Consider the following 23,734-nt stretch of genomic DNA (forward strand, 5'->3'; position numbering starts at 1 on the left):
ACAGATAAACCTGGAATAGGAATTAAAGGTACTAAGAGTTTTTGCCCCTGCAGAGAGGGAGTAGAGCTGACGGAAAAAGAAAGGAAAAAAAAAGCCAAAGACTTTTTGAGTTGGACAGCACAAAATACTGGAAAAGGTCTTGGACCCCAAGAAAAGGGGGCACACAGAGCATGGAAATACACAGAGCCACATACCGACTAAAACAAACTTGAGAGCAGGGGTCTGGCTTTGAAAAGGTTTTTTTGCTTTTTTTTTTTTTTTCACTTGTTAAACAGCTCACCAGATAAAACCGTAAGCACTCTCAGACTCTAGTACTGCTCCAGACAAGGGAAGAACTAAAGTATGTATGGGAGACAAAGTAACTAGTCAAGGGAAAGGGGTTAATTCCCTAAAGGGCATCTCTTTCTCAAGAAAAGGGGGGAAATATCCAGCTCAAGTGAAATCCCTTCTCCAAGGAATTCAGGCCCTAGGAACTGGAAAACAGTGGCAATCAAAGGCCACCTACTGCCTCATCTTTGTCTCAACCACCCCCCTGGTAGAGAAGGTCAGCTGAAATTAAAGGAACAACATCACTTTACGTTGGTGGGAAGCTGCAGGCAGAAAAGTACCACATGCTGGGCAGGCTAGGAAAAACAGAGAGTCTAGAGACTTCATAGGAAAGTCTGACAACATGCTGGGTCTCACACTCATGGAAAACTGATGCTGGCTATTGTCTCTGCCCGAAAATTGAGACTGTCTATTCAAGGAAAATCTGACTAGGGTCTATAATATCTGAGGAGACCCGCTTAAAAAAAAAAAAAAAAAAAAAAAAAAGAAGACACACTCCTTATAGGAAAGGTAAGAAAAAGAAAAACAAGAACTGAAAAATTCTGATCAGCTAAACAGAACCTGTGCTAGAGGTCTAGAATAAGTTGAACTGAATGTCAAAAAACAGATAGAGAACAAAGCATCCAGCAAGAAAATCCTAGGTGAAAAAGTGAAAACAATCTTCAGAATAAACTGATTAAGGAAATCAAATGCCTAGATGCCAGCAAAAAAATGAGTCATACTAGGAAAATCAAAGATATGGCCCAGACAAAGGAACAAACCAACACTTCAAATGAGATACAGGTGTTAAAACAACTAATTCAGGATGTTTGAACAAACAGTGCAAAATCTCATCAAAAATCAAATCAACGAACTGAGGGAGGATATAAAGAAGACAATGGACAAACATAAAGAAGAACTCAAAAGTTAGAGAAACAAATTGCAGAACTCAGGGGAATGAAAAGCACAATAGAAGAGATGAAAAAATACATTTGAAGAGGCAGAAGAAAGGCTTAATGAACTAGAGGGCTGGACAACTGCAATTTGACATAAAAAAGAAAATACAGGGAAAAGAATGGGAAAATATGAGAACAGTCTCAGGGAACTGAATGACAACATGAAGCACATGAATATACGTGTTGTGGGTGTTCCAGAAGAAGAGAAGGGAAAAGGAACAGAAAGACTAATGGAGGAAACAATAACTGAAAATTTCCTTTTTATAAAAGACATGAAATTATGATCCAAGAAGTACAGTGTACCCCAAACAAAACAGATCCAAATAGACATACTCCAAGATGCTTACCAACAAGACTGTCAAATGTCAAGGATAAACAGAGAATTCTGAAGGCAGCAAGAGAAAAGCAATCCACTGTATGCAAGGGAAGCTCAATAAGACTATGTGCGGATTTCTCAGCAGAAACCATGGAGGTGCGAAGGCAGTGGTATGATATATTTAAGATTCTGAAAGAGAAAATCTGCCAACCAAGAATTACACACTCAGCAAACCTGTTCTCCAAAATAGGATGGGGAGATTAAAATATTTTCAGACAAAAAAAATCACTGAGAGAATCTGTGAACTGTGAATAAGAGACTGGCTCTACAAGAAATTCTAAAGGGAACACTACTGGCTAATAGGAAAAGGCAGAAGAGACGTGTCTGGAGAAGAGTATAGAAATGAAGACTATCAGTAATAGTAAAAAGAGGGAGGAAACAGAGATTTTGAGTAATACAATAAATGAACTAGACTGAACAGACATTTACAGAACATTACACCTATAATAGCAGGATATACATTTTTCTCAAGTGCTCACAGAACAATTCTACCCAAATTGATTTATAGATTCAATGGAATATCAATTAAAATCTCAACAACTTACTCTGCAGAAATAGAAAAACCAATAACCAAATTTATGTGGAAGGGCAGTGTGCCCCAAATAGCTAAAAATATCTTGAGAAAGAAAAATGAAGCGGGAGATCTCACACTACCTGACTTTAAAGCATATTATTAAGCTATAATGGTCAAAACAGCATAATACCGGTGTAATGACAGATAGATATATTGACCATTGGAATTCAACTGAATGTTCAGAAATAGATCCTTTCATCTATGAACAACTAATCTTTGATAAGGTGGTCAAGCCAACCCAGCTGGGACAGAGCAACCTCTTCGATAAATGGCGTTTGGAGAACTGGATATCTCTCCAAAAAAAAAGCAAACGAATAAAAAAGGATCCATACCTCACACCTCACAAAAATTGACTCAAAACGGATCAAAGATCTAGACATTAGAGTTAAGACCACAAAACTGTGAGAAGAAAACATAGGGAAATATCTTAGAAATCTTGTAATAAGAGACGAGATAGTTACACCTTATGTCCAAAGCACAAGCATTCAAAAAGAAATACATATATGGGATCTCCTCAAAATTAAACACTTTTGTGCATCAAAAAGTACTTTTGTACATATTGTGTAAGGAAAGTAAAAAGGCAGCCTATGCAATGGGAGGCAATATTTGGAAATGATATATCAGATAAGGGTTTAGTATCCAGAATATATAAAGAAATTCTTCAACTCAACAACAAAAAGACAATCCAATTAAAAAATGGGCAAAAGACAAAAACAGGCACTTTTCAGAAGAAATGCAAATGGCTAAAAGGCATGTGAAATATGCTCAACTTTACCAGCTATTAGGGAAATGCAAATCAAACCACAGTGAAATATCATTTGACACCCACTAGAATGGCCAGTATCAAAAAAACAAAAAACAACAAGTGCTCCAGGATGTGGAGAAAGAGGCACACTTTTTCAGTTAGTGGGAATGAAAAATGGTACAACTGCTCTGGAATGCAGTTTAGTGGTTCCTCAGAAAGGTAAATACAGAACGGCCATATCATCCAGCAAGCCCATCACTAGTAAAGATTCAGAAGAACAGAGGGCAAGGATACAGATATTTGCACACTGATGTTTATAGCAGCATCATTTGTGATTGCCAAGAGGAAACAGACCATATGTCCATCAATGGAAGAGTGGCTAAACAAGCTGTGTTATATACACACAATGGAATAATACAAAGCCGTAAGACACAATAAAGACAGGAGGCATGTAATAGCATGGATGAACATGAAGGACATTCTCTTGAGTGAAATTAGCCAGAAAAAAGGACAAATATTGTATGGTCTCAGTAATATGAACTAATATTAATAAGTGAACTCTGAGAGTTAAAGTTAAGAATATGGGTTATCAGGAGGTAGAAAGAGGGTTCAGATTGTGAATTTGGTCCTGAAGGGATACAGACTGTGCAACAGGACTGATTATAAAATTTCAGAAATGGATAGCACAATACTAGGTGATAGTAGCACAATTATTTAAGTACACTGAATGAGGTTGAATGTATTGTTGGGTAGAAGGGCTGGGGACACATATGAAAACAGAAGGAAACATAGAGGGTAAAGACTGAGATAGTAGAACTTAGGGACACCTAGAGTGGACAAGGTTGGTGAGTAAATGTACAAATATAAAACCGTTTTTGTATGAGGGAGAGCAAAAAGTATCAACATTGGAAGCAGTTGAAAACTGATAGGAAATGGTACAATCAATGCAAGCTAGGGTCTATAGTCAAGAATAACACTGTAATGTTTCCACTGAATATACCAAAGGCATTAAGCCAAAACTAAATGTCAACAAGCAGGAGGCATGGGGGAGGGGTATGGAGTCTTTGTGGAAGAAAAGGAAATGTCTTCATATACATTATGGTGGCGAAGGTATGTCTATTCACTTAGGTTGGATTGTATGATGTGTGAATAAAACTTTAAAAATGAACAGAGAAACAAGAGCTAGAGAAAATGTGGAGTATATTCACTGTTGTTAGGGAAGCTGAGGTGCACAGCCCCTGCAGCAGTGTGATGGTTCCACAGGAGGCCAGGAGTCCAGTCATATCATCTTATAACCCCATTGCCAGTATATACCTGGAGGAACTGAGAGTGGGGACAGGAATGGCCATTAGCACACCGGTGTTTATGGTGGCAAGAGATTCACAACGGATGAAAGTGACTTAAGTGTATAATGACTGAGGAACGGAAGGGGGAACTATGGTGCATAAATACAATGGACTATTGAGAGGCCAAGAAGGAATGAAGCTGTGAGGCATGCAACTAGGTGAATGAACCTTAAAGACAGTATGTTGAATAAAATGTCAGAAACAAAGATAAGTATTACCATGCTGCACTCACAAGGATTAACTATAATACACAAACTCAGAGAACTAAAGTTAAGAGCACAGGTTATCAGGTTGGGGCCTACTGAAATGGTTCCTAGATTGTAAGCTCTTACAGCAGTCACATCTATTCCGGAGTGGTAACTGATATTTCTAAATTCTGAGATACTGAGCTATTTTTACATAACCTGATTGTTCCCTGAAACTTTGGGTGTTTATGCGACACCTGAGACTCAGAGGTAGAGCACTGAAGCTATGAAAGTCTGTATTATTCCATTCAGCAACTGTTACAAAAACCGCAAAAGTGATCAGGCTTTGTCTTGAGATATGAAAGAAGTTGATCTGGATAGGACTAAGGTAAAACAGAATACTGGGCAAAGGATGCTATGGCCCATATTTTCAAACTTCCACCTCAGTTCAAGATCAAAGGGAGAGATGTTTATTTGGTGCAAAATTTTATTTTGTGTAGCACATTATCTTGTATTGTCAATTTATTCAAACACTATAATTACACGGAATCTTGAATAGGGAGGGAAATCTTGTTGGTTTCTACAGGTAAGTGTGATGCCCCAGTATATCCCAGAGTAATTTGGGCAGAGAACAAAAAAGTATTTACAAAGTCCCCTTGGGGGACTTGGGAGAAAGGAGGAAATATTAAACTTCCCTTCTGGGGAATTCCTGATTTTCTCAAAACAGTGAGGACAGCCAATTCAAAAGGCTGAGCCCTCAAACTTGGGGCTCGCCCCCATGAAACTTATTTCTGCAAATGAGAAGCAAAGCCTACTTATGTCTAACAGTCACCCCCAGAGAACCTTTTTGTTGTTCAGATGTGGCCTCTCTAAACCAACTCTGCAGGTGAACTCACTGCCCTCCCTGCTACGTGGACAGGACTCCCTGGGGTGTAACTCTCCTTGGCAACGTGGGAGCTGACTCCTGCGGATGAGCCAGGATCCGGTATCATTGGAATGAAAAAGCCTTCTTGACCAAAAGGGGGAAAAAAGAAATGAGGCAAAATAAAGTTTCAGTGGCTGAGAGATTTCAGAGTCGCGAGGTTATCCTGGAGGTTATTCTTATGCATTACACATAAGATATCCCTTTTCAGTTTATGGTATATTGGAGAGGTTAGAGGGAAGTACCTGAAACTCTGAACTGTGTTCCAGCAGCCTTGATTCTTGAAGAATGTATAATTATACAGCTTTCACAATGTGACTGTGTGATTGTGAAAACCTTGTATCTGATGCTCCTTTTATCTAGGGTATGGACAGGTGAGTAAAAAATATAAATAAATACTAGGGGGAGATAAAGGGTAAAAATTGGGTAGATTGAAATACTGTGGGTCAATGAGAGGAAGAGGTAAGGGATATGGGATGCATGATTTCTTTTTTTCCTTGTTATTTGTTTTTCTGGAGTGATGCAAATGTTCTAAAAATGATCCTGGTGAAGAATACACAACTATGTGATGATCTTGTGAGCTACTGGTTGCATAATATGATTGGACTGTATGTGTGGATATTTCTCAATAAAATTATTTTCAAAAATACACTTCAGGTTCCCAGTGCCTGCCAATGTTAAAAAAAATACACTTAATTCCTTTTTATGACTGAGTAATAGCCCACGTATGCATGTATCACATTTTGTTTATTCATTATTCATTCACTGATGAACACTTGAGTGGCTCCACTTTTTGAGTACAGCAGTATTCATAAGTTTATGAATGAATAAGTTTATGAACACTACTGTAAAAACATCTAAGTCCTTGCTTACAATTCTTCTGGGTACACGCCTAGAAGTTGGATTGTTAGGACATATGTTAATGCAATACTTAAATTCCTGAGGAACTGCCAAACTATTTCTCATAGCAGCTGCACCATGCCTACCAACAACACACAGGGACTCCTGTTTCTCCACATCCCAGCAGCCTCGCCAACACTCATTTTCCATTCTTTTAATAACCATACTAGTGGGTATGAAGTGCCACAGTCTTATGGTACTTTTTATTTGCATTTTTTAAATGGCTAATGATGCTGAGCATCTTTTCATGTACTTATTGATCATCTGTATATTCTTTGGGGAAATGTCTATTCAAGATCATAGCCTATTTTTTTTTTAATTGGGTTGTTTGTATTTTGTGATTGAGTTGTAGTTCTTTATATATTCTGGATATTAAATCCTTATCAGACATATGGTTTGCAATTATTTTCCTCCATTTTGTAGGTTATCTGTTTTTTTATAATATCCTTTAGTGCAAAATGAAAGCTTTAAATTTTGAGGTCCAATATATATTTTTTATTATGTTACTTAGCTTTTTGGTGCTAGCTCAAGAATCCAATGCTTAGATTTTGTTGGTTTGTCCAGGTTAGTTTCATGCCCCAATAAATCCCAGAGTGCTCCTTTATGTCCAGGGTATGGACAGATGAGTAAAAAATATGGATAAAAAAATAAATAGTGGCCTGCCCACCGGGCGCCACGCCCGCCGCAGGCCGAAGGCCAGTCATCCGCGGGTCAGCGTCTCCCAGACCCTCGCTGCCCCGCCCCTGCCCCGCCGCGGGACGGTAACGGTTACGAAGCACTTTCTCCGCCGTGATTTCTGCTTAGTCATTGCCTTCCAGGAAACAGCTCAGTTGGGAGCCAACTCTCCAGTGCGGCCGCGAGAGCGGGAGCCAGAGTCACCAGCGCCTCCTTCCAGGGTCACCGCTCTGCCGCAGCGCCCCTTGAACCCGAGAGCAGGCCGTGGTCCAGCCGCGCGGAGCGGCAACAGCGCGCTCGGCACTCCGGCCCAGGGCACTCCGGCCCAGGGCACCGCGTCCTGCGGAGCGGCCGCCTTTCCCATCCGTGGCCCTGTAGCTGCTTCACTCTTTCCGGCAGTGCTGCCATGGGCACCGACAGCCGCGCGGCCGGGGCGCTCCTGGCGCGGGCCAGCACCCTGCACCTGCAGACGGGGAACCTGCTGAACTGGGGCCGCCTGCGGAAGAAGTGCCCGTCCACGCACAGCGAGGAGCTTCGAGATTGCATCCAAAAGACTTTGAATGAGTGGAGTTCCCAAATCAGCCCAGATTTGGTCAGGGAGTTTCCAGATGTCTTGGAATGTACTGTATCTCATGCAATAGAAAAGATAAATCCTGATGAGAGAGAAGAAATGAAAGTTTCTGCCAAACAGTTCATTGTAGGATCAAACTCTTCATCATCAACTAGAAATGCAGTTGACATGGCCTGTTCAGTCCTTGGAGTTGCACAGCTAGATTCTGTGATCATTGCTTACCTCCTATTGAAGACGGAGTTAATCTTTCCTTGGAGCATTTGCAGCCTTACTGGGAGGAATTGGAAAACTTAGTTCAGAACAAAAAAATTGTTGCTATTGGTACCTCTGATCTAGATAAGATGCAGTTGGAGCAACTGTATCAGTGGGCACAGGTAAAACCAAATAGTAACCAAGTTAATCTTGCTTCTTGCTGTGTGATGCCACCTGATTTGACCGCATTTGCTAAACAATTCGACATACAGCTGTTGACTCATAATGATCCAAAAGAGTAGTGAAATGGTGACAAAGCTAATCAGAATAAACTACTTCAAAAAGAGAACTAAAGAATGGAATGATCATATGCAGGCAAATATAAATATACACACTCTAGAAAGTACAATGGTTTAATCACTAAGAAATTCAAATGGGATTGTGAAGAATGTAGGCAAATCCAGAGTGCAGTAAAAATGAGTATGCTGTGCAGCTGTTTAAGGGTTCCTGATGCTGCGTCTCTTGGCCACAAGCTGAACCTTGATGTGGCTGAAGATGTTGGCTAATGCCAAATGGCAAAGCAGAAAACACCAAGTTAACTTAGAGGATAATGCACAGGAAGCAAAAGGCAGGGAAGTACTAAACACTGCTGACAGCATCCACCCCAAGAAGGACTTTACCTTCCAGGAGCTCTAGACTAGCACCACCCCCCGTGCTGACATGGCTGATTTTACCCTCTGTGTTCCATTTGGCACAGCAAGTGGCAGTGTCTCCACTTCTATGATGGTGATACAGCCCCTGGAAATGGCTTTCACCAATTCATCCATGAGGGCTTTGGTGCCTCAGGCAAAAGCTTCCCATTCAAATACCCCCGTAGGTCCTTCCCACACAATCTGCTTAGCCCTTGTGACAGCCTCAGCATACTTCTTGCTACTCTCAGGACCACAGTCCAAACCCAGGCAGCCAGCTGGTATGCCAGGGGCCACAGTTGCTTGGCCAGTCTTGGCATTGTCATCAAATTTGTCAGCAGTGACAAAGTCAACAGGCAAGATAATCTTCACACCATTCTTCTCAGCTTTGGACATTAGATCTTTGACAGTCTTGGCTCCCTCTTCATCAGACAGGGAAGTGCCAATCTCCATGTTGTTGAGCACCCTGAGGAAGATAAAAGCCATTCCACCACCTATAATCATCTCATTGACTTTGTCCAACATATTATTGATCAGCTGAATCTTGTCTGCAACTTTAGCTGTACCCAGGATGGCCAAGAGTCATTCTGGACTCTCTCAGGTCTTGGCAAAGTAATTCAGCTCCTTCTTCATCAAGAAACCATCAGCCTTCTGTGCCAGATTCACTCTCACCACGGAGCTATGGACTCAGTGAGCAGTGCCGAAAACATTGTTGACATAGATGTCCCCTAACTTGGAAAGTGAAGCCTGGAAAGCTTCTGTTTTGGCTAGCTCCACTTTAACCTTGTTGCCAGAAGCATCTTTTCCCTTCCCTTCTTCCTTTATTTGAAAGCAGAGGTTCTCCACTAGGATCACAGCACCAGCAGCTGGGTCAGCACAAACTTTCTCCACTTCTGGGCCCACGCAGTTCTTCAAGAACAGAACATCCTTGCCCAGCAGAAATCTAAGTTCTACAGCAATTGGCTCCAAGGAGTACTTGTCAGGCATGGGACACCATCACACTGGCCCAGGTGGCTCATAAGAACAACTTATTTGGCTCCATAGTCCAAGCAGTACTGGATGCTTGGGACAGCAGCTTTGATCCTTTGTTTGTTATCTGGTTGTTCTTCATAGGAACATTGATTATCCGTTTCCCCTTCACATCCAGTTTGTCCAGGGCCAACTTGTTGGAAGGAGACATCTTGATAATACAGCAGGGATGAGAGCCTTGGGGCGTAGAGGACAACAAGAGGCTGTTGTATACTCGCCACATGTGTGGAGTGCCAAGCACAGTGTGCCGACCAGGACTATAGTGCCTCCCAATGCTCCTCCTCTCCCCATATTAGTTTTTGTAAAATAAAGATTAACTGAAATAGTGGGTAACTATAATAAATAAATAAATAAATAAATAAATAAATAAATAAATAGTAAGGGAGACAAAGGGTAAAATAAATTCCATTGATAGAAATACTAATGGTAAGAGGGAGGGGCTAAGGGTATGATATGTATGAGTTTTTCTTTTTATTTCTTTTTCTGGAGTGATACAAATGTTCTAAAAAATGATCATGGTGATGAATAAACAACTATGTGATGATATTATGATTTACTGATTGTACACCATATATAGAATTTATGTGTGTGATTTCTCAATAAAAAAAGTAAGGAAAAATCAATTGAGTATTAAAAAAAAAAAAAAAAAAGAATCCAGTGTCTAATATGAGCTCCCGAAGATATTCTCCTTTATTTCATTCTAAGAGTTTTATATATATGATTCTTATATTTAGATTTTTTATCTATTTTGAGTTATTTTCATTCAGTATGAGGGAAGAGTCTACTATCATTCCTCTGTATGTAGGTATCCAGTTTTCCAAGTACCACTTGTTGAAGATGCTCCTTTTTCACCACTGAACGGATTTGGCACAGTTGTAAAACAGCAAATGTTCACAGATGTGAAGTTTTATTTCTGAACTTTCAATTTTATTCCCTTAGTCTGTATATCTATATTTGTGCCAGTACCACAGTGTTTGATTACTGTAACTTTGCAATAACTTTGGAATTAGGAAGTGTGAGTCCTCCAACTTTGTTCTTTTTCAAGGTGGTTTCGGCTATTCGGGGCTCCTTGCCCTTCTATAGGAATTTGATGATTGGTTTTCCATTTTAGTGAAGACGACTATTGTATTTTTGGTTGAGATTGTATTGAATCTGTAAATGACTTTGGGTAATGTCATGGTCAGGTTCATGTGTCAACTTGGTCAAGTGGTGGTTGGGCAAGTGATGGCCTGTCTGTTGCAATGAGGACATTTCATAGAATTAAATCATGATCATGTCAGCGGCATCCACAGCTGATTCCATTTGTAATCAGCCAAAGGGGCATGTCATCTGCAATGAGTAATGCTTAATCTAATCACTGAAAGGAGGATTCACAAGAGACAGGCTCTTCCTGTTTTGGCTGGTGAACCTCTCCTGTGGAGTTTGTCCAGACCCTCCATCGGAATCATCGGCTTCACAGCCTGCCCTGTGAATTTTGGACTCTGCGTTCCCATGGTCATGTGAGATACTTTCATAAATTTTATATTTGTGAGTGTTCCCCATTGATTCTATTTTTCTAGAGAACCCTAACTAATACAGGTAATACTGATATTTTAACAACAGTCTTTCAATTCATGAATTCGGAATTTCCTTCCATTTATTTAGGTCTACCTTAATTTTTGTCAACAATGACTTCTGGTTTTCCATGTATGATTCCTTTACAACCTTGGTTAAATTTATTCCCAAACATACGATTCTTCAGATGCTGCTGTAAATGGAATTGTCCTCAATTTCTTTTTTGACTGTTCACTGCTGATGTATAGAAACACCACTGATTGTGTGTGCTGTACTAGAATGTTGTTACTTTATTGAATTTGGTTTATTAGCTCTAAATAAAGCTTTCATATATTTTCTTCAGGAATTCCTACATAAAAGATCATGTCATCTAGAAATAGAAAAAGCTTTACTTCCTCCTTTCCAATGTGGATGCAATTTTATTTTGTTTTCTTTCACAACTGTTCTGGTTAGAACATTAATGTTGAATAGCAATTGTGACAGTGGGCATCCCTTTCTTGCTTCTAGTCTTAGGAAGAAGTTTGCAGTCTTACACTTTTGGGTATGGTCTTAGACCGGTCTATTGTAACACTGAAGACAGTGTTCATAAGGACATCTCTCTGCCTATCAACCATGACACTGGTGGTGGTGATGATAATTATCTTCCTTCTGAAAGGAGGGATAAACTTTTGTAAAATACTCTCTCTACTGCAATATAAAATTTGATTAGTCTTTGTCCCAGTATCTGGGTTTAGGATTTGGGTCATATCATACTAGCCCTATCTCAGGATGGGAACTAGAGATTGAGTTCAACTAGGTGGGCACTGACTCCATTAATTAAGCCTATGAAATAAAATTCCAAGAAATACTCTTGGGCACTGATGATCCAGAGAGCTTCCATTATTCATAATACAAATCTGTGTGCCAGGAGGGTGAAAGATTCTCACTCCAGGTGCAGAGGACATGGAAACTTGTGTTTGAGACCCTCCAGACCTTGCCTTATGAATTTTTTATTTGTATTCTTCTGCTATAACAAAACTATAATAATAAAAACTATATTATACTTATAATATATTAATAATAAAAGTATATTAATAATTAATATAAATATATTAATAATTACTTATATCAGTAATAATATATACTTATATAATAATAATAATATATACTTATAATAATAAGTATAATACTTTCCTGAGTTCTGTTAGTCATTCCAGAGAATTATCAAACCTGAGAGGGTAGTGGAAACTCCTGACTTTGTAACTAGCTGGTCAGAAGTGAGGCTGGCTCTGGGAACCCCCAAACTTGTACCTGGGGTCTAAAGACTGCCCTTGACCTGCGGACCTAACTCTACATAATGAGAGTCAGGATTGCACTGAAGTTGCTGTCTGAAGCTACTGAAGTCTTTCTGCACATTTCCAAATAAAGACATATTCTTGGTAGGTCTTAAGCTCATGAATGCTCTTAACTATTTCCTTACAAAAGACAGTCAATTACATGTAAATAAGAACTTCAGATCACTGTAGATTCAAAGGGTTCATCTGAAAAATTAGTATCTTCTACAGCTTCATTTTTGAACCATTATGGGAACTGCACAAACATGTACTTGTAAAAACTCACAGTCAAATGGAAATAAAGATAAAGACAGCTAACAAGCTTTCCTCCCTTTTATTATTTAGCAATTAAATAAGAGCTATTAGACTGCATAAGGCAAAACAGAAAAGGAGAGCTGTGGATGACGTGTGCAAGTGCATAATCGAGTACCCATAGCCACCTCCTAAGGCATACTTACTGGAAGCTCAGGGCCATGCTTCAGTATCTGAAGAGAAAAATAGCAGCCCACTGAATGGCCAATCAACACAAGTTTTGTTTCCTTTGGCACATGAGTTCTCAGGAAAGCTAGTTTGTGTTCTACTTGACCATGGAGTCCATAGATGTCCTTAATTTCCTGAGCATTTGTATCTAAAAGCAAAAATATAAGCATGTTTTCATTCAGTAAGTGAAAGTAATCATTTCAATGGGGAAAATATCTAAATAAAACAAAAGAAAAAAACAGCAATGATGAAAGAAGTTATCATTTATCAAAAGCCTCTAAAGGCCAGATACAGTATTAGTCATTTTCTTTACATTCTGTCAACCAATCCTCATATAGTAGTTGAAGCGCTTAGTTAAAAGAAAAGGCCATGTTCTTTTAATCCATTGCTGTGGGTGCAGACCTATTGTAAGTGGGATTTTTTTATTAGGTTATTTCTATTGAGATGTGACCTACCCCATTCAAGATGGACCTTAAGTCCCTAACTGGTGTCCTTTATAAGAGGGTAAGGGACACACAGAAAAAGCCCAGAGGGTTCAGAGAAGCTGAGAGAGAAGAACATACAGAAGCTAAGGAGTAAGTCATTTGTTTTAGTTTGCTAATGCTGCAGAAATGGAATGACCTTTAAAAGTGAATTTGATAAGTTACAGGTTTACAGTCTGAGACCATAAATATATCCTAACTAAGGCATCCAGAGAAAGATACCTTGGCTCAAGGAAGGGTGATCTGGGAAGGCGTGAGATTGGCATCTGCTGGTCCCTGTTCATAGTTCTGTGGCTTCCAGCTTCTGATGCCAGTGGTTTCCTGTCCTAGCATCTGTAGGCCTTCACTTAGCTGCTCCAGGACAAAACTCTGGGTTTCACTGCTTAGCTTAGCAGCTGCTTGGGCCAGAGATTTCTTCTCTTCAGGTTCCAGCTATTTCTGTGAGTCTTTGCTTAGCACCTGGGCTATTTCCGTCTCGATCTCCAAACATCTACATTGGCTCTGCTTGCGATTTCTTCAAAATGCTTCTCCTTTTGAAGGATTTCAGTAAACTAATCAAGACCCACTTGAATTGGCAGAGTCACATCTCCCTCTAACCAAAAGCTCACACCCACAATTGGGCACGCCAAATCTCTGTGCATATAATCTAATCAAAAGTTTCCACCTTATAGTATTGAATCAGGATTAAAAATTGGCTGCTCCCACAAGACTGGATAGGACAGTTTTTTCTGGGGTACATAATAGCTTCCAACCTACACACCACTGAAGCCAGAAGCTGAAACTTGGGTGAGACAGACTAGCAAATGCTGCCAACTGCCTTTTCACGTGGCAAAGGTGTCCCAGATGCTGGCAACCGTTCAGAGAAGGTATGGTCCAGCTGATGCCTTAATTTGGACATTTTCATGGTCTTATAACTGTAAATTTGAAAATCTTACACAGTAAAAAGCAACCCATTTCTGGTATTTTGCATCCTGGCAGCCGTTTAGCAAACCAAAACACCTTACAACATCGTGGAAAGGAGGTATTATTAACCTCATTTTGCAGATGAAAAACCCAAAGCTCATGCTCATGAACTGTCAACTATCCCCTGAACTACTGTTATTTACATCAGCGGTTTTCAAACTTGAGCATGTATCAGAATCCCCAAAACTGGCTGGTTAGAACACAGATTGCTGGGTCCCACCACTAGAGTTTCTGATTCAAAAGGTCTGAGTGGGGCCCAAGAATTTGCATTTCTAAGGAACCACTGGTTTAGGCTAAGTTATATTTTTAGATAACTAAGAGAACCCATGGCACTGCTTCATTATTTTAGGGGATTATTATTTTTTTAATATATATATATATATATAAGAAAGTAACACTAGAAGTCTTAGTAGAAATACTATAAACTCTTCATTTTACCAGCCCACATAGTTGCCAAATTACATTCCTTTCATGTCTACACAATCTCTCAATTCCCCTTTCTACCCTTCTTTTTCATGCTTACTGCCATTTAACACACTACATATTTTACTTAATTTTTTTATCCACTGAAATGTGAGCGCAATAACATTTCTGTGCAGTTATATACTTAATGCACACAGGAGGTACTAAGCAAAAACAGTGTTTGTGGAATGACTGAATGAAGCATGCATGAATATTCAGGCCCTGGCCGCAAGAAATAAACTATTTACGGTGTATTAATCTGTTAAGCTGTTGAAAGGCAATGTACCAGAAATGGAACAGCTTTTAAAAGTTATAATTTTACAGTTTCAAGTCTATGAAAATGTCCAAATTAAGGCATCCATGGAGAGATACCTTAATTTTAGAAAGGCTAATGGGTCAGGAACACTTCTGTCAGCTAGGGGGACATGTGGCTGGCATCTTCTGATCCCTCGCGCTAGGGCTCTGTTGCTTTCAGCCTCTGCTCTGTGGGGGTTCCTCACTTTGCTTTTCCCTGACTAGCTTTTGTCTCTTGGCTTCCCTTGGCTCTCTCCAGATTCTGGCTTGCTTAATATCTCATGGCAACATCTACTGGGTTCTAAGCATCTCCAAATATCCCTGTCTCTGTTCTCCAAGTGTTGGCATCTTTGTCAGCTCTGCTCTGATGTTTCTGTCAGCTCTGTCATTTCTGCTCTAAAACGTTTCCTCTTTTAAAGGATTCCAGAACTTAATTAAGACCCACCTGGAAGAGGTGGAGTCACATCTTCACCCAATCAAAAGGTCACACCCACAATTGGGTGTGGAACATCTATATGGAAATAATCTAATCAAAAGCTTCCACCTGCAATATTAAATCAGGATTAAAACATGGCTTTCGGGGGTACATGACATTTTCAAACCAGCACACATGAGAAGGTTCTTCCATGAAGAACTGGCAAGATTGTTAAGTGACTCATCCCACAAAAATGCACTCTGGCATTTTCTGTCGTGCTGAGATGACTCTGTGTGACCACCTACCTGTTGCCAAATCAGAGTATCCTACCTCTTCTGGATTTCCCATATAAATTAATAAGCTTATAACCTGGACAGACTTCCCAACAAAAAATCTTGTCACCCTCAGTTTCTCCTTCAACCTCATCCAATTGGTCAGCAAGTTCAGTTTGCTGACTCTTTCTCCTACATGTATCTCAAATCTATTTCTCTCTCTTCATCTCCACTGTCACTGCATTAGTTTAACACAGTGAAAATACTCTCCAACAGGTGTCCTTGGACAGTCTCTTCCTACTCCTGTCAATTTTCTATATTACCACCAAAAATAAATACATTCTTTGCTTTCATTCAATGTCTATTGTTTCCCATAAGAAATGATCAGTTCCTTAGCATGGCCAAAAGAGGCTTCACAATCTAGTTCCAACAACTTTCTAGCCCTGTTTCTAGCACTCCCCACCTGTATCAGTCAGAGTTCTGTAGGGAAACAGAACCAAAAGGCGGTATCTCTAAATAGTATGAGGTTTTATAACAGTGTCTCATGCAACTGTGGGGATGCTTAAGTTCAATTCTATAGGGACAGGCTATAAGCTGGCAACTTCGATGAACGTTTTCAATGAATTCTCCAGGAGTAGCTAGCTAGCTGAAGTAGAGATGAAAGTTCCCTCTTCTGACTGCTGAAGTCATCACTTCTTCTTTTAAAGGCTTCAACTGTCTGGATTAAATGTCTCTCATTGCTGAAGACACTCTCCTTAGTGGATTGTAGATATAATCAGCCATAAATACAATCAACTTACTGATGATTTAAGTCCATGAAATGTCCTCGCAGTAACAGTTAGGTTAGTGCTTGCTTGACCAGACAGCTGGGCACCATTATTATATGGCCAAAGTCATACATGCCCTCAACATCACACCACCTATACCCTATATTGCAGCCACAGAGAAGCACCCACTGTTTCCCAAATGTACCATGTTCTCCATGCCTTTGCAGAAGATGCAGTCCTGACCAGAAACATCCTTCCTTCCCTTTCAAAGATGAACTGCCATTCATTCTTCAAGATTTAATTTAAAACTTTATCTAGCTAACCTCCAGAAAAATGAATGAGCTGTCCTCTGTGCTTAACCAGTACTCAATTATTATAACATTTCATGACACTGAAATAATTGCCTGCTTATGCTTATTTCCTCTCTTGGGCTGTGAGTTTCTTGAAGGCAAGGTCCATCTTTTCATCTTTGTATACTAACAAGTAAAGTTCACTGCTGAATAAAAACATGAACTGGTTAGATGATCTCTGAGTATTCTGCCAGCTCAAATATTCTATGACTATAAAAACTCCAATAGAAATATATATATATATGACTCTAATGACTCGGTGAAATATTTCAAAATATCAAAAGGTAGTTAATAGCTTGCTAAAATTCTAATCATCAGGATACTAAATCTTTTGCCTTCACAATTTTGGCAAAATATTGATGCAAATTATAAACAGTGTGGCTTATCAAAAAATGACCCAAAGCTCATTATGAACTGCCCTTTATTTTTGTCCCTGCTGTTTGGCTTCCTTCAGTGTTTGGTTAATATCTATTCCTTCAATTCTCAATAAATATCATCTCCTATGAGATGCCTTTTAATGATTCAATAGGTGAAAAGTCAAGTACTCTTCTTTTCAGTTTCTACCACATTCCAGGTTTATCTCTCCCATAGTACTCCTAATTCACTCCTAACTTACAATTTATGTCTTGCTTAACTCTGTTCCCCAGTGTCTGACATACAGTTGTCGAAGAGTTTTTTAGGATTATTTTCCCGTTTCCTTGGTACTACTCATCTCCCACACAGGAAATGTTCTGTCCTAACTTTCTGCCCAGGTCAGCCTTGAATTCATTCTCCATCTTGCAAACAAAACTGGGAGACAGACTCTGGAAATCTGACTCTGGTAGAACTCCTGATGGCTCCAAATTCAAATTTTCTCTGACATAAAATAAATAAATAAATAAATATATATATATATATATATATATATATATATATATAAATGGAACCCAAGCTCTTTATTTTTCAAAATGCACAGTGTTTGAAAATTTCCATAGTACATCATGGTGTAGTAAAAAGATCATGGGTGATGGAGACAAGATAAATCCAGGCCTAAATCCCAGCTCAGCATCCCACTAACAGTGGGGCTTGGGCAAATCCTCTAATTCTGACTTCAGTTTCCTCAGATATGATACAGCTGGCCTTCTAGGGTTGTGACTTTAAGATACCACAACACTTTTAAAGCTCATAGCACAAGGTGTCTGGCATGAGTTGATAAGCAAAAGCTACTATTGTTGCTATTTCAATTCATTTACGTCCTCCCCTGAATGTACCAGGACATTAACATGGTCAGAGCAGAGGGAAAGGACATGAGCAAAATGTAATAAATACTTTAAAACTTCAGACACCAGAAATAAGGTCTTATCATTTCAGGTGAACCCCTCAACTTAAACCTGGCTTTACCTCTGGGAACTCCTCAGAAGATTTTCACAGTAAACACACTACTTGCTAGTGATCAATGACAGAAAATTTAAATGAGCTATCTGAACACCATTTTACTAGTGAAAACTAAAGGTAAAAAAATTATAGACCTGACTATATGTTTTTATTCCTATTATTATTTTAATATAGTCTGAAAAATGCTAGAGGTCAACTTTTCTCCATAATTTGCTGCATAAAATAATATTGAATAGTATCAAAATCAGGAGACTTAAAATGGAAATAATTTATACCATTCTTTCTATAAAGAAATGTACTCCAAGATATAATCAACTAAGCACCTTTGAAACATAATGTGTTTCTAAACTGAGAACTGCCTGAACTGACAACAAATAACACAATTTATCATGTCTTTACCAATAAGGGATCCTGAATAAGATATGGACAATTCCCTATTAGAACATGTCCCTATTTTTTTAGAACCATCTCCACTGGAATTCACTTCATGGCTCATGTGTCAATTTTGGAATTTATTCTAAAAGGTACACATAATTTGTTTCTAAGTAGTTCTTGGAAGTATTAAATACTATCAGTGATTCACAGTTACTTTTTATCTAGGTGTTCAAAGCCATTGCTCCTATTATTAAAACTGTTCTTAGTTTTTGTATCAAAATATTATGTATCCCTTATAGCCTCATGACATCATTGGTAGACCTGATACATATTATTTTCTTATATTTTTACACAAACTAAATTGATAATGATGTCAGAAAACAGTGACTAATTGGCCCTTGGTAATACTGAAAATATGGGTATAAATACAATGTTTTTCTTGTCTTTAAGGAGTTCAGTTTGGTAAGGAGAAACAGACATAAAAGCATAATTACAAAATACTGAGGTAAATAAATGCTTGAGAAAAGAACAGGCTTTATTGGGTCAAAGAGAAAAGTAATATCCCTTGGGAGTCATAAAAATGATTGTTCCTCTCTCCAAATAACCCAAGATAAATAAGCAGAAAATATTCCTTACCATAGGCCCATTACCATAAATATATGGTAAATAATTTATTTTATTTAAATAAAATAGTTAAATATAAATTTATATATTTAAATAAATTAATTAAATATAAATTTAACTATATATTTAAATGCATGCATAGCAGTCTAAATTTAACTACATATATTTAACTATATATACAGTATACATATATCTAGATGCAGACTGGCTCTAACTCTGTGGTCTCACACAAGCACTAATAACAGGCATCTGTGATCACAGGTCCAGCAGGCATGGAGACGAGGACCCTGTGGGCCTTCTACAGACAGTAACTCTAATTCCACCTAGAATTTTCTACTCCAGTCCCCTATCCATCCTGCCCGATCATTATGCCAACGCTATAACCTAAAATAACCTTGATTAAACAATGGAAATGTGGAGAGTAAAAAGCTAAACATAGTGCTTCACATTTTAAAGAATGTTTTGAGCAAGATGAATATTTAGTTTACTCTTTATATAAACTTTAAAACATATAAAACCATATCACTTATTTTTCATCACTACATATGCATAACTAAAAATATAAAAGGAGACGGGAAGTATTTATTCTAAAGTAATGGTAGCAGAACTGGAGATGAGATACAAAGGAGTGGAACCTTCTCTGCATTACTTTATTTCAATTATCTTATGAACAAAAAATAAAAAACTATTATGGCAAAGTAGTATCTTCTGCATGACAGGATTTTGGACTGTTACATACATGTATTTTTCTGTCTTTTTAATTTCCAAATATATATATATATATATATATATATATATATATTTTGTTTTTTCAAAAACAAAGCTTTGACATGCTATTCCTGGATAGCTAACCACCATGCACTTTTCTATTACCCACACGGAAAACAGAAGCCGCACACAGGATTTTTCTTGATGCTACACGTCACTGAGGTAACTGGACAAGAACTATGGTCCCTAATTCTTTACACTTAATTAATTCACCAATCCAAACAGTCCTTCCTTTCACAACTGTTCCCTGAATTCACTTAAGCTGATGCAAAAGAATACACCCATAGTTTGTGTGTCATCTGTCCCCAGCTTCCTCAGCATTCAGTAAACTCCCCGTATCGAAACACCAACGGTCTCTGTTAACCCTCAAGGTGCAAATCATAGCACGGAGATTGCAATGTACCCGATTTTTTTTTACCCCTCACCCCCCCTATTATTTACTTATTTTTGCCCTTATTTTTTACTCATCATTCCATTCCCTGGATAAAGGGAGCGTCAGCCACAAGGTTTTCACAATCATACAATCATTATGAAAGTCATACAATTATACAATATTTGTCCCTAAATAAATGTTCTTTCCCCTTCAATATTGCTGTAGACAGTGGCACACGTGTAGCATGCTTCATTGTTTAAAAAATACTCCACGTGAAAATTACCTTAATTTCACATGTATTTCCTCATTGTAAATAAGCCTGTCTTTCTAATTGGATCTTTTTTGGGTGTATATGTGTTCTATTGATTAACTATTTTTGCACTTTTAATCCTGTATTATTTCTTCTACTTTGTTTTGTGTAAAAGCAGAAAAATTTTAAAAAGCTGGAATTTCAAAAGAAAAGAAAAAGCTATATAGTTACAATTGTCTTCAAGCATCAAGACTAAAGAACACAGTTCAGCAGTTTCAGATACTTCCCTTCAACACACCATACTCTCCAACACACTCCAACACACCATAAACTAAAGAGGGATATTTCTATAATGCATAATAATAACCTAAAGAATGACCCCTCAACTCTGTTTGAAATATCTCAGCAACTAAAACTTTATTTTGTCTAATTTCTCTCTTCCCCATTTTGGTCAAGAAGGTTTTTTCAATCCCATTATGCTGGATCCTGGCTCATCCCCAGGAGTCATGTTCCGCGTTGTCAAGGAGATTTATGTCCCACACAAGGGGGAGGGCAGTGAGTTCACCTGCCAAGTTGGCTTAGAGAGAGAGAGGCCACATCTAAACAGCAAAAAGGTTCTCTAGGGGTGACTCTTAGGCACAATTATAAGTAGGCTTAGCCTCTCCTCTGCAGGAATAAGTTTCATGGGGGGAACCCCAAGATTAAGGGCTCAGCCTTTTGAACTGGCTATCCCCATTGTTTGTAAGAATATCAGAAATTCTCCAAATGGGGAAGTTTAATGTTTCCTCCTTTCTCCCAAGTCCCTAAGGGGACTTGGCAAATATTTTTTTATTCTCTGGCCAAATTACTTTGGGATATATTGGGGTGTCACACTTAGCTGTACAAACCAACAAGATCTCTCTCCTTATTCAAGATTCCATGTAATTCTGGTGTTCAAATAAGCTGAAGATACAAGTTAAATTAGATAATATACTAACAAAAACATAAATTTTGCACCAAATAAACATCTCTCCCTTTGACCTCACACAGAAGTTGAGGTTTTAAAATATAGACCATATCATCCTTTACCCTGTATTTTCATTTGCCTCAGTCCTATCCAGACCAGCTTCATTCATATCTCTAGTCAAAGTCTGATCACTTTTTCAACTTCTTTAACAGTTGCTATATGGGGTAATGCTGACTTTCAGAGCCTCAGTACTCTAATTCTGAGTCTCAAGTGTCAACACCCAAAGTTCCAGGGAATGACCAGGTTATACACAAATAGCTCAGCATCTCACAATTTAGAAATTACAACTACAACTCTGGAATAGATGTGACTGCTGTAAGAGCTTACAATTTATGACCCCTTACAATAGGCCTGCAACATGATAACCCATGCCCTCAACTTCATGTTATAATTAGTTCATGTGAGTGAGGCATGATAATATTTGTCATTTTGCTTCTGACATTTACTAAACCTTACTGTCCTCAAGGTTTATTCACCTAGTTGCTAACTACCTCTCTTACTCAGCCTTTTAGTTTTCTTTTTCCTACCTAGAGACTTACTTGCTTCCATCTCTACAGCCACAAGCCATAGGACGTGTTTGATTGACTATCCTCGCCTTTTGGCTCACCTAATCATTCCATCTCAAACACTTTCACAGTCTTGTCAAGTATGAGAGGGTGTTCTGCTGGTCTTTTTCTCTTTCTTCCTATTTTAGGGAGAAGAGTGGGGGTGGTTTATTGTTTCATTTGATAAGCATGAGCCCAGTTTATCAGGTGAAAGATTATATCATTTTTTAAGGTAATTTCATCTGATAAAAATAAACCAATCTGAGGGTGCGAGGGTAGTTCAGTGGTAGAATTCTCACCTGCCATGCGGGGGAAACCCGTGTTCGATTCCCAGCCCATGCACTTCCCAAAATAAACAAACAAAAGAAACCAACAACAACAAACAAACAAAAAATTTCAGCAAATGGTGCTGCAATAACGAGATACTCACATGGAAAAAGACTGAAATGTGACCCTGTCATACAGCGTACAAAAAAATAGACAATAGACCAATATGATTTCTAGTTTTCATTTCACATTTTTTGAACAAATGACTTCAACTAGTTGATAATGGCTCTTCCATTGAGTAAGCTAAATCTACAGTGAATCAAAGCAGGAAAGAGTTTAAAACGTCTAACTCTTCACGTTTTCTTTTTATACTTTTTTTTTCTTGACTTGCCCTCTTCTGACATTGGTGAACATCTGTTCTCCCAGTTGTACTCAATTTATGATTGTGATAATGTGGTATAACTACAATATTATTTCCAACTGTTCATAATTTTAATGTGCTAATATGAAGCAAAACACACTTTCCTTTCAACATTTGATGTGTGGTTACAGTTTACGTCCTTTTACTCAATAATTACATATTTTCTGCATGATATTTTGCTTGTCAGAAAACCTCCGCTTTATGTCAATAATCTTGGGTGAGGAATAAAATACTATGCTATATAAAGCAAACTACTATAGCATACATTTCCAAACATAATCTCCAACATGTAAAACCAATGAAAGCAAAACTGTTCTAGCGGGCCCAGAGCCCCCTTACCCTACACAGAACAGGGCTACTCAGAATACAGATGGGGAGTCACTAAGCTAGAAGGTGAGACTAGAGTTTCTATTTCCTTGCATACTTCTGCAGCACCACACACAATAACCTAGCAGGTTGTCAACAAACTTGATGATGATGAGTTGCCCTTTCACCCCTCTAGAAACCACAGCTTTCCTTGGCCCTGCGGTAGCCCTTTGGGCTAATGCCTCTAGATGGCACTGTTCTCATTAGGTAGGTCTAATTACTAAGTTATCAACTCTACTACAGGAGCAGCCTGACAGCAATAGCATATTCAAAATAAAGTCATAACTAATAACAACAATTTAAAGCAAGAATTAAAGACATTTCCTATCAATTCAGACACACAACAGATACTTTCTACGGGTTTTTCTTCCCAGTGTGTACTGGTGAAGATTACTGGTGAAGAACTAGGGCAGTGATTCCGAAAACGTGGTGTCAGGACCAACATCACCAGCAAAACCTGGGAACTTGTTAGAAAGGCTAATTCCCGCCCCAGACCTACGATCAGCAGCTCTGGGGGTAAGGACTAGTATTTGTGTTCTGAGAAACC

The 23,734-nt window shown here is 38.6% G+C and overlaps 1 protein-coding gene and 2 pseudogenes across 6 annotated transcripts in view; 1 reads left to right on the plus strand and 2 right to left on the minus strand.

The window, feature by feature from the left end:
* LDAH (lipid droplet associated hydrolase) overlaps positions 1-23,734 on the minus strand; it is a 185,092-nt gene that overhangs the window by 111,312 nt on the left and 50,046 nt on the right. For all 6 annotated transcript variants that reach the window (XM_077152180.1, XM_077152181.1, XM_077152182.1 and 3 more), the window contains exon 4: positions 12,792-12,961. In XM_077152180.1, the coding sequence (XP_077008295.1) occupies positions 12,792-12,961 (170 nt within the window). The remainder of the gene's footprint in view (positions 1-12,791; positions 12,962-23,734) is intronic.
* LOC143676906 (phosphoglycerate kinase 1 pseudogene) lies at positions 7,342-12,073 on the minus strand (annotated as a pseudogene).
* On the plus strand, positions 7,360-8,050 carry LOC143676907 (glutamate--cysteine ligase regulatory subunit pseudogene; annotated as a pseudogene).

This window comes from Tamandua tetradactyla, chromosome 3 (assembly GCF_023851605.1).
Source record: "Tamandua tetradactyla isolate mTamTet1 chromosome 3, mTamTet1.pri, whole genome shotgun sequence".
Lineage (NCBI taxonomy): Eukaryota > Metazoa > Chordata > Mammalia > Pilosa > Myrmecophagidae > Tamandua > Tamandua tetradactyla.